The sequence below is a fragment of the Ambystoma mexicanum genome, chromosome 1p, assembly GCF_040938575.1.
Source record: "Ambystoma mexicanum isolate Mex_15411 chromosome 1p, UKY_AmexF1_1, whole genome shotgun sequence".
Lineage (NCBI taxonomy): Eukaryota > Metazoa > Chordata > Amphibia > Caudata > Ambystomatidae > Ambystoma > Ambystoma mexicanum.
This window is the reverse complement of record NC_090921.1, coordinates 1,321,291,350-1,321,303,487: the sequence shown is the minus strand read 5'-3', so window position 1 is coordinate 1,321,303,487 and position 12,138 is coordinate 1,321,291,350. Positions and strand designations below refer to the sequence as shown.

General features: G+C 42.5%; 1 protein-coding gene across 4 annotated transcripts in view; it reads left to right on the top strand.

Annotated features, from left to right (window-relative positions):
• The window catches only part of LOC138453575 (scavenger receptor cysteine-rich type 1 protein M130-like), a 500,179-nt gene that overhangs the window by 365,834 nt on the left and 122,207 nt on the right, over positions 1-12,138 (top strand). For all 4 annotated transcript variants that reach the window (XM_069606566.1, XM_069606582.1, XM_069606572.1 and 1 more), the window contains one exon: positions 585-686. In XM_069606566.1, the coding sequence (XP_069462667.1) occupies positions 585-686 (102 nt within the window). The remainder of the gene's footprint in view (positions 1-584; positions 687-12,138) is intronic.

Here is a 12,138-nt window from a genome sequence, read left to right as displayed (position 1 = left end):
TCAAAGCACGTTAAATCGGTAGCATTGGTTAACTGCTCGCAGCAGAGTGTGCTATGCCATGACAGTGGTCCACATTAGACCAGAAAATCGATGCATGCTGGAAGATCAAGCTGGCCTTATGGGCATCGGCCTGTAGCCCAGCCTCCACTCCTACACATACCATGTGTGAAGCAAGATTACAAATAAAGGTCCTATTAAAATACATATGAACAGAAACTGAAAAGATATTCGTATTCCTCATAAATTGATTAACAAAGAGGTGGAATATTCAAAGAAACAAAGTTAGAAATGTGTTGTCTTGAGCAGGACGAGGACGAATAGAAATTGGCACGTAGGGTTTGTATCCACTCACTATTTCAAATAAGTGATACTGGCCTTTACTTACGTACTTAGTCCCGTAGAAATGTAAAAGACAAACAATAAGCTATGAACAATAACATGCGAGAGAAAAGCTTCTAGCTGGGAATTGCTGCATATAAACCTATCGTCCAGCCATGTGCAGTCTGTGATAAGTGATGAGAGCATTCATGTAGGGTGGGTTTAGCCCTACAATAAAGATGTCATCATTACTTGTGTTATCACAGTGGAAGAGGAGACGTTGGGCACTTTCTTGCAGACCATCAGAAGCGATTGGATGGGCCAAACTCCACCATCAAAAGTGGAAAACTCTGACAAATCGTCATCAGGTAAAGGAACAAAGCATTGTTACCCATTTCCTGTGGAGTGTAAATGATTGTTTATGTCCATTTTCTCTTGCACTTCACTCTTTCATCTGTTTCTGCTTGCACCTTCCAGGGGCAAGTGTTTCTTCTGTTTCAGTGAATGCAGCTGGGGTACAAGGCTCACTGAATGCAATGGTTGCTGCTGTGCTCACTCAGCTAATTAGAGTATTTAGGATGCTGCCCCGTGCGCAAGGCATCATTGTCCTATGTGTCAAATTGCTTGGAACTGAGTGCTCCTTAATTTTGCCTGTTGATTTGCTTTTTGGTGGTTGGATAATCACATTTCCTAGAGCCTGACTTGACTATGACTTTGATGACATGCACAATGAGAGAATTTCCCAGGTAGGTTATTCTGGGAGAAACAGGGAGAGAATTGCTCATTTGGGATTATCCTGGGAGAAAGGGATAGTGACCATTGTGTCTCTTGCTCTGGAGATCTGCAAATATGCAAGGGTTCTAGGAAGATGACAAAGGGGTACAGAGATAATGGGGTGCAGGAGAGGGTGGTTTGCTGGTAGAGAGAGATCGATTGACAGTGAAAAGCAGGCAGGGGAATAGTGGGATAATTAGACGGTGCACAGGAAGCGAAAAGGGCATAGCAAGAGATGCATACATAAATACATGGGCACAAGTACCAGGCGGTTCAAGGTTTACTGACCCCTCACAATATGCAAAATTACCTTTGGTCATTCCAAATATTGACCCTCTATCCCAGACTAATGTTCCACTACTTGGACTTGAAGGAAATGAATGCATCTAGAGACATCTCAGTGTAAGCAGGAGTGCCCAAGCCAGATAACCAAGACCAGAGGATGTCCAAAAGAGTGCCCCAAGGTTTAGAAATGTTTTCCTGTTAGGATGACGTGTGTGCCAATAGAATGTGCTCCAGCCCCAGTGTGCATTGCGTGCTCCGAAGTATTTCAGGCGAAAACCCTTTCACAGACATATTCGTCGAACATAAACACCTGTGGTCCTACAAAAGTTTCCAAAATGCTTTTTGATTTTATGAAAAGCAGCAAGGTGTTACTTGTCTCTATACCCTCTCTAATAGGTGCTTTATTTACAGAATGGGGGTGATTGGAGCTAATTCTAAAATAGTGGTGCTGTAAAATACGTGTAACAATAAGGCACACAAGCTCATGCCAGTCTTTAGACTTGCTTTACTGCTCTGGGGAATTTGAAAAATCTTTTGCAGGTAGAGTGGAAGACAGTAGGGGGAAATATGAAGCAACCTAGCTTTATGCATGTGTGAGATTTTCATACAAGCATCACACTATTGGAATCTGCCTGCATTAAAAAGCTGCTCAAGTCTGGGCTATGGAAATGGGGACTCCCATAGGACATAATTAGAGATCCTGTAATGGGGAATAAAATCCGAGAACAAATCACTGAATACAATTAATAACCACCCTGACATATCGATTGAAACACAATGGGAGGCTCTAAAGGCAGTAACCAGGGGACACCTAATTGCATTGAAGGCCCAAAAAGAAAAGCTCAACTATCATTGGGAGAAGGAGCTGGAGGCCAAAATTGGGAGTATTCAGGCAGAAATACTGCTGAAACCAACTATAAAGCTACAAAAAGCCCTGAGGCACGTCCAAGGACAGTTAGAAGCGATCCACACTAAGAAGGCAGAAAGGCACCTGCTGAGGCTAAAACATAGGTACTACACTAAGGCTAACAGAGCAGATAAACTTATTTAAGGGGAAGCAACTAGATATTGGCCCTCCGCGACGATAAAGGGAAAAGAAGGACCCAAACAACCGAAATGGGGGAGATAATGGAGCGGTTCTACAGAACTTTGTACTCCACAGACCATCCCGATGAAAATCTCCAAAAAAACATATCTGGAGGGGGTGGACCTTACAGTGCTATCCGTCACAGAAAAACTCACATTAGATAGGGACATAACGATTGAAGAGGTCAATAAGGCAATCAGGGAACTCCCCAGAAATAAGGCCCCGGGTCCTGATGGCTACACAGCGCTATTCTTTAAGGAATATGGGGACATACTGGCCCCGATCTTGACCAAATTATTTCATTCCTTCAAAGAAAAACACAAAATCACCCCAACGATGAATGAGGCCAAGATGCTGGTGATACACAAACAGGGGAAAGATCCCGAATCTCCAACCTCCTATGGACCAATAGCATTGATAAATTTAGACGCCAAGCTGTATACTAAAATCCTGGCCTTCAGACTTACTCAAGTGCTTCCAAAACTGATCCATCAGGATCAGTCTGGTTTCGTCCCCGGACGACAAACACATGATAATATTAGGAGGGTCCTCCACATCGTGGAAAAGATAGAAATAACGGGCACGCCTGCAGCAATACTAACCTTTGCTGGACGCAGAGAAAGCGTTTGACCGAGTAGAATGGTCCCTCCTATTCCACATACTGAGGAAAATGCGCATAGGAGAAACATTTATTAAAATGATAAAAGCCAATTACAAATCCCCCAGCATTAGAATAGCGGTGAATGGGTTCCTGTCTAATAAAATACGGATCGAGAGAGGGACGAAACAAGGTTGCCCACTATCCCCCCTATTATACGCAATTTTCCTGGAACCACTGTTAGCGCGAATAAGAGACAACCAAAATATAAAGAGAATAGACATGGGAGGTATTACCCACAAAACTGTGGCATATGCTGATGATATGTTGATAACGTTGGGAGATCCCAAAAACTTTCTCCCTATACTAGTGCAGGAGATAGACAAATATGGCTCTATATCCGGCCTCAAGATAAACAGACAGAAATCCGAATTACTGATACTGGCGGGAAACACAACCCGAATCCAATCGGTAGTAGGCGCCCTCCGACTAAAAATCGCTACGACAGGGACCTAATACCTGGGTATCACCTTAACACATAAAATACAGCAATTATACTCCCAAAACTCCCTGAACCTGCTGCAACAAGTCAAACGGGACATGGAAAGGTGGAACCCGTTATCGATATCATTGTGGGGGCGGATAACGGTCGTCAAGATGACCATCCTACCCAAACTCTTGTATCTATTTCAGGCGCTGCGCTCTACCCCACTTTAGAAGATACTATGAGGCAGCCCAACTATGGGTCCTGAAGGAATGGATTCCGGAAGAGTCCCAAAAACTGTGGGTTGCTCAAGATAGGGCAGTGGCGAATACCCCGACAAGACACATGCTATGGGCAGGGAAGACACACAGACATCCCAATCTACGCATAAGCGAAATCATGCAGGCATCATTGGAAATATGGGACGGAGCAACTAAGAAAGGTACCCTAACCAAAGACTGAGCCCCATTCATGCCTCTATTCAGAAACCCAGAATTACCGCCAGGTCTAGAGAATAAGGCATTCCAAAAGTGGGAGGAAGCGGGTTGCAATATGGTAGGGGATATGTGTCAGGAACAAGAAATAAGGACCTTTGAAGATTGCACGACCCTACTGCACCTGAAGGGGACGGATAGGTTTAAAAACGACCAACTGTACCATTGGCTAGACACACCGAGAATAAGACAAGCAGCCATCAGAGAACTAACCCCATTTGAGCAATACATCATGTCAAACGACGGGTCAAAGAAGTTTGTATCAAATAGATATAGTTTCATCAACTCCGCAGGAGAGAAAGTCACTTGGCAATATATTAAGAGGTAGGAAAAAACCCTGAGAAGGACGATCCCAAGGGGGCAGTGGGAATACACGTGGAGGATGATATCTAAATTAACGAGTGCCATCCACTCAAAAGAAATGTGGATGAAAATTCTCCTACAATGGCACAACACGCCAGAAAGGCTCCGCGGAATGTTCCGGGACTCTCCCAATGTATGCTGGAAGGCATGTGGAGGGGAAGGAAATTGGAGACACATTTGGTGGGATTGCCCAAAGCTTCAACAATACCGGACAGATGTGAAAGACCACATGAGCTCAATGTTCCAGGGGGCTGAGACTCTGGGGGAGGAGGTGTGGCTTTGTGGGATTTGGAACCCGAAGGACAAAACCCTCTCCAAAACACAGAAAAGAAACTTCATGGGTCTTCTAATTGGGGTGTGGTTGGAAATCGCCCAAAAATGGAAGCAAAGGTCCCCACCAGTTGCAATAGACTGGATACGAAGAGCATGGTACCATATATCAATGGAACATATGACATAGAACTTACAAGGGAACTATCAGAAATTCACGGAGGATTGGTCGGACACCTTGGAGTACCTACAAAGCGACTATATGGAACAGTGGTGTCCACATAAAATTAGAATTCTTGATATGTTCAGATAAGTCACTGAGTCTACAAACAGAAGCTAAATAGAAGGGTGGACATCCCGGGGGGGAGAGGGAAGGGGGATGGAGGGTGTTATATTGATTGTTCATGTTGTAAAACTAATAAAAATATTTTTTCAAAAAAAAAGCTGCTCAAAGCACATGGATCCCATGGAAATCATTTAAATTTCAATCTGCAAAATGGAGAGTAAAATGAAAGAGTGAAGGTAATATATCCCTGAATGTACTCTTTCTTTCTGTAAAAAAGGTAATATTGCAGGCAGTGGACCCAGCGCCATGTATGTGCTAACGGTATGCAATTACCACTTTTAACAAAATGAGCCTTGCTGTTTAAATTGGTATTATACTGGGTGTGAGTGTGTTATTACAGTGATGTAATCACAAACTAGGCCAGAGATATTAATTTCCAGCATGCACATTGGATGCAAACCAGACCACCTCAGACCATGGTAAGTGACGCAAAATACGTGTTTGCAGAGTCTCATCATTCATTTTTACACAAGTACACAATGCACACCGGTGTTGGTGCTAATTTAATTTTTTACAACAATCACCCTAACATTGTGTGTAACCATGAACCAGATATACTAATTCTGAGACAGACTCTGGATTTGGATGCAAGGGTAAAATGGTCTTCTCGAGATAATGTGCCCTCTCCCCAAAATCCTTGCAGACCTTTAGAGGAGGAGTTGCTGAGCGGTGAAGCCGGGGCTCAGGGTCAGGATGTCTATCTATATTGGGCTGTACACATGCCCATACATCAATAGACTTCCATTGAAATCCATTCACACGCGATATTTAAAAATCCTTAGGATTACATCTTGAACACATTTCTTGCGAATTTCTGACAACAGCAGACCGCCACTGAATATTCTGGTCTCTTGCATACACAATAGAGGGCTAATTCTGTACCCCAAAACAGCACCATCACCCCAACTGAGATGTCAGCACCGTGGATTAGTAAACTTTAAGGTAGATTCCTGCTATCAAGACTTTGCTTGTCATAACATTGCATCTCTTAAATACAGTTGTATCCAGGGACGGACTGGGCCATAAAATTGTATCGGGCACCAATGAAAAAGTGGCCCACGGTTGCAAATGGCTATTAATTTCTTTTGTGACACTGTTGGAATTGTAACCAAGGGGGAGTTTTTTGGATAAAGTGTGATGCAAATTGTGCATTTTAAAGAATATTTGATCAGCAACACAGGTCATAATTACTAGCCGCAAAGTGAATTAACTCATTAAACTGGCCAAAAAAGTGTCCCACTTTGAATAAAATAACTGGCCCACACTAGCATTTTATGTTTTTGGTTCGGCCAGTGGCCTATTGCCCTATAGACCAGTCAAGCCTGGTTGTAGCAGTCATGACGATGGGACCATTCTGGGTACCTTCCCAAGCACACCAGAACTTGACATGAATGTTGGAAATCAAATTAACTTTCTTTCTGGTAATGCCCACGATCACTTGTCCTTATCGCAGTTTACGACTAAACCAATTAAATAATTACTAAACATTTTGAATCAACATAATTGTGTCTTTTTATTTTGTAATGCTTAGGAAAATAATTGAAGTACTATTGTATAGTTCCGCGCACCACGCAGAAGTACCTGTGAAGTACCTCTTGGCCTTATATGCTGGTGGAGTAGTGAGAGACTTATTGTGATCAATTTGGAAAAAACACTTACTGTTGAGAAAACGCTGTTTCTTGGGCCACAGCACAGCATCATCTGCTGAGGCCACGCCCCTTTGTTGTGAGGCCAAATAAACAACCGTGCGTGCGCACCAGCACGTGAGCACCAAGCAGAAGTACCTGTGAAGTACCTCTTGGCCTCGTATGCTGGTGGAGTAGTGAGAAACTTATTGTGATCAATTTGGAAGTACGTGTCAACTAACACCCTTTACAAAGACTCTAAGTGGATATTTCGGTATTTCCCCGTAATTTGTGCTAATTCTGCTGTATTTTCTTGTTTAGAAAACGCTGTTTCTTGGGCCACAGCACAGCATCATCCGCTGAGGTCATGCCCCCTTTTGTTGTAAGGCCATATAACCATCCGTGTGCATGCACCAGCGCGCGAGCACCAAGTGGAAGTACCTGTGAAGTACCTCTTGGCCTCTTTGCCGAGGTGTCGAGGAGGAGAGGTACTTCGCGGTCCTTCCGGCTTAATATCGCAGGGCAATATGCAGCCACGCACACTCAAAACAGATATGCCGGTAATAATTGGTAACCGAGCGGTTCGGGGTGAGAGGATTCTTGTGACCCCCGTCGCTGGACAACGCACTGCCAGTATGGTATGTTCAACCCACACCGCGCATGCGGACACCCTCTAAAAGAGTGGCTGCATCCCCGAACATTGGTAATTGTAAAGATATACGAGCATTTTGGAAAGATGCTCGTGTAAGAATTGCAACAGATACTAGTTCTGGGGTGGGGGTGGGTACTCCAGACACAGCGAAAGCAACAGTGATTATGCCGCCCCCTACTACAATTAGAGATACATTGCAGTGGGCTCTGGAGTCACCTGCAATACCGATGGCAATCAACCCCGGTGTTGCAATAACAACTAATTCAGACTCTCTATCTGATTCAACCCCTATAACAGGAGCATCATTATCAACAAGGGCATCATTATACGATAGCATTATGCTAAAGGCGCTTCCACCAACGGCAAAGTCACCTACATCTGAAACGGTTTAGCGGCCTAACACTGACGTTGCAATCATTGATTTAGACTCTGAAGGTTCAGTCGTTTCAGTACAAATTTTGCCAGATAACCTGTCTAACTCTCCTGTGATGTTTGATTATCCGGATGCTGCTAATAGCAGTTCTGCATTAAGCATCTCGTTCATGCACCCAACGCCTAGGAGAGCGCACAATTCACTATCAAATGTAAATGAGCCGAATTTCGGCTCACAAAATGATAGGTTGTTAGAAGTCACCCTTCAAGCTATGAACCTGGCCATACAAGCGTTGGGCAAATTATTTGAAACAATAGACGCCAAATTAAACAATCAGACAGGAGTCTTGGAGAATATGCGAATCTGGCAGGAGTCACTTGGCCAGCAACTGAGTACTAAAACTATTTCTCAGTTGCCATGTGAAATCGCAAAAACAACTGTGACAACAGTAGCGTGTCAAACACTGAAACACAGTGAATTACAGTCACCAAGTAAGTTAAAAAAAAGCAACCACAGTATTACCGTGCATTGATAAAGTAATCTTTGCCATAACAGAACCTGTACAGGTTCCTCCCACAGTGAAGTCTGTACTAAACGATGCCCCTAGCTTGGCGCTTACCATAGCCCCAAAAATAGTGCATACCATTTTTAATCCAGGCAGAGTGGGGCAACTTAAAAGCAGTTTCCCTTGTAAGTTATCTAAAAATCAGAAAACAACAAAACGTTTTGTGGGATCGGGAACTAAGCAGTTCTTCAAGGCCATTAGTATTCCACAGAAGAATGTTACAATTGCCTCCCAGGCGATCAAAAAAATATATAAGCAGCAACCACTACTCAAGGATAATGGGTGTCAGGCAAACAATGGTGCGAAGCAATTGGATTATGCCCCTCTAGATGAGTTAGTCCAACAAGTGAACAATGGAAACATCGAGAACCGTCTGAAAACAGGGGCTCATGTATCCACCGAATGCCCCAGAGCGGCAAATGTTGAGCTGCTGCAAGCAAGAGATCATGAGGCAATTGCTAATCATAGACAGGAGATACGGAAAGCCGTTAATGCCTTTATGGCTGGTCATATGATCACAGATTTATTCGGTGCGAGTAAGGCAAAGGGGCAGTCAGTTGTGGTAGAGGAGTCCCACCAGGATGCTGTTTTACAAAGACAAACTGAATCGAGGAGTACAGTTACAAAGACCCTCAGCAAAAAAAACAACTAGCCTGGGAGATGGGGGCCTCGGCAAGCCACACATATTGGTGATTCACTGCCCACTCCTCCCAAATTGAATATTGAACCAGCCGTAGCAGTGAATAAATAGCAGTAAGTTAAATGGGGGAACAACAGTTCAAACAGTAATGGTTTAAACATCACAGCAGAAGTACTCCAACAAATTGAAATAGCTCTAAGGAACATCAAACTCATAAATAAACCCCTTACTTTGAGCGATGTACATAACGTTGTCAAAAATGACAAACTTAGCCCCCCAACTAAGTTAGAGGGTAGGTGACTAGCAATGCATTCTTTGATTCTTGAATGCCGCCATCTCCATGTGTGCAATACGATCTCAATGGGAGGTTGGTAATGGCCATCTTTTCTGATGTAGCACAGTTAGAGGATATAACTTCATCAGATATCGACTGTGTGGAGTTCACCAATGATGGTAGGCTGAATTTAGTCAGACTATGGTTGAACTCACGGGTGGTACAAAATGTAATTTGGTCAGCAAAAATGGCTCTATATGAAATGGGTTTTGAGCTAAAAATAGAGTCAACACCACTCATCCACTCATAAATCATACATCAGACAAAAATCATAAAAATGAATCCAAGGCGAGCACGTCCCAGAGTCTGTTGGACAAAGTGTCAGAACAAAAAGTCAATCTATGTCAATGCAAATGTAGTCAGGCGAAACAATAACTAGACATAATAAGTCAAAAAAAGACCATCACGCTGTTGAGTTGGAATACAAGAGGCTTTAGCCATCTGCTCATCAACGATAGCAGCAATTTGGGAGCAGCTGATATAATATTATTGCAAGAAACGTGGCTCACGGCTGCTCCAGTATGGGACAACCATGACATTTATTTAAAACCTGCTTATAAACCAGTATCTGGTAGACCCCCTTCTGGATTGTTAATCGCTATTAAAACTATGAAGAAACATCATCAGAATTGTAGGCCATGCCAAATAACCATATGATCATGGTGAAGGTAATGATCCAAAAATCGGGGTATGCAATTTTGAATGTATATTGGAATGTGATTGCAATACCAGAGAATACATTCTATAAAGATCTAACTATGCTACTAGAATTGGTGGAGCTCGATCCAATGGTGACTTTTCTAATTATAGCAGGGGATCTAAACATCAACTGCTGTGAGGAAAAAGCTTGAGGAGATGGAGCAAGAATACCTCATTGGAATTTGTTCATTAAGTACCGCAACCTTCACATGCTAAATGGTATGTTCAAAGCAGACATACCGCCTCAGGCAACATGGAAAAGAGGGAACAACCATTCTGTAATTGAATATATATATGTGAATGACAATTTGTTACCAGCTGTACTGGACTTTGAGGTTGGAGACTCCAAGCTAAGTAATCACAACATCTTAGCGATGACATGGGAGAGTGAAGATCAAAGCCCAGAGTGTGCAAATTCTCAGCGAGGAAGCTATTTACTTGTCAATCCTGGGTTGAATCGACTCTGATGGTCGGAGGAGGGTTTACAGCACTTTAACCAATTCCTGGCAAACTCACACAGTGAGAATAGTTGGGGAATGGGCTGCCTAGGAATAGAGTATAGCAATACAATGCAACTATTCCGGCAGCATAAATCGAATTATAACAAACCAAAAGCTAAATTCCACCTCCACTCATTTGATCAGGCCGTTAAAATGAGGAAAACATTACACCATGCCGAATTGAGGAAAGTGGCTCACTACCCCTCAGACCTGAAGGCCAGTCAACTAAGGAAGATTAGGAATCACTATGTAAATTGGGTAAAACAACATCGAGCACGAATGTATCAAAACGATGGTGCTAACATGCTGAGCATTCTCACAACCAAGAATACAGCAAAAATGTGGTCAATCATTAATCAGGTTGCATTGGGTTCACAGATCGCGATTCAATCAAGCACAGTGAATGAACAAAGGTGGATACAATACTTCACTGATCTGTACTCTGTACCTCATGGCAGTGTAAGCTTAGACTCTAGCAAGCTTATGCAAAAATTCCATCTCAACTTTGATTGTTATGTCTCATTAAAACAGCAAGCAACTCAGGGGCTTCGGGCCCTGATGGGTTGAAGAATCAAATGTTGAAATCGCATCCCGATCTTTGGGCCTCCATATTATTTAAGATATTCTCAGCTATAAATCTTGCCCACACATTACCAAAAAGTTGGACATATTCAATCACACTCCCAATATTTAAGAAGGGTGATCGCCAGATGCCTAGTAGCTACCGACCCATCTCATTGTTAGATGTCCCGGGTAAAATCTATGGGAGGTTATTGCTAAAAGAACTAAATCTATGGATCACAGAGAATCATCTAAAAGATCCATTTCAAGCGGGATTTGTGTCAGGAATGGGGACTGTTCCAAATATCATATGTCTAAACCTGATCAAAATGCAATACACTGCACAGGGTCAATCATTATATTTGGCGTTCATTGACTTTCAGGCAGCGTTTGATTCAATTGACCGGGTTATGTTATATAACAAATTGAAAAAACATAATTGTCCACCATCTGTATTAGCCCTAGTCAGGTTACTTCATACACAAACAATGATGTAAGTGCGATTTACATACAAGGGTGCCCTGTCCGCCCCAATAGCGACCGAGAGGGGCTTGAAACAAGGTTGCTCACTTGCATCATTCTTGTTTAATTTTTTTATATTTGACATGGGCGAGATTTTTATTAATACAGCTTGTGATGCGCCAAAACTGGGAAATCAGAAAATAAGACATCTTTTATACGGCGATGATTTGGTGATACTGTCCCAGACCCCAAGAGGCCTAAAAAATATGTTGCATACCCATGACACATATGTCAAAGAAAACAATATGGTAATAAACATCAACAAATCACAGCTGGTGGTGTGTAAGAACAGTACAAATCACAAGAAACAGCTATACAGATGGAGGTTACAAAACATAAATCTGACAGTTGTAGATCAATATAAATATCTAGGAATCATGTTCTCAAACTTAAATAATTTAGCGTGTCATAAGTGGGAACTGCAATCCAAACTACAGGCTTTAACCTCACAAGCAAAATAATTAGCCTGTAGATTTGGTAAATACTCACTTAAACATGTATTAACATTTTATCAGATGAAAGTATCACCAATATTGATGTAAAGCATGGAAGCCTTTTGCCTTGAGAAAAGAGAGGAATGGGATAAATTGGAGTCCACATTTTGGAAACAAGTCTTACACCTACCCAAATGTACTCCGATACCCATGA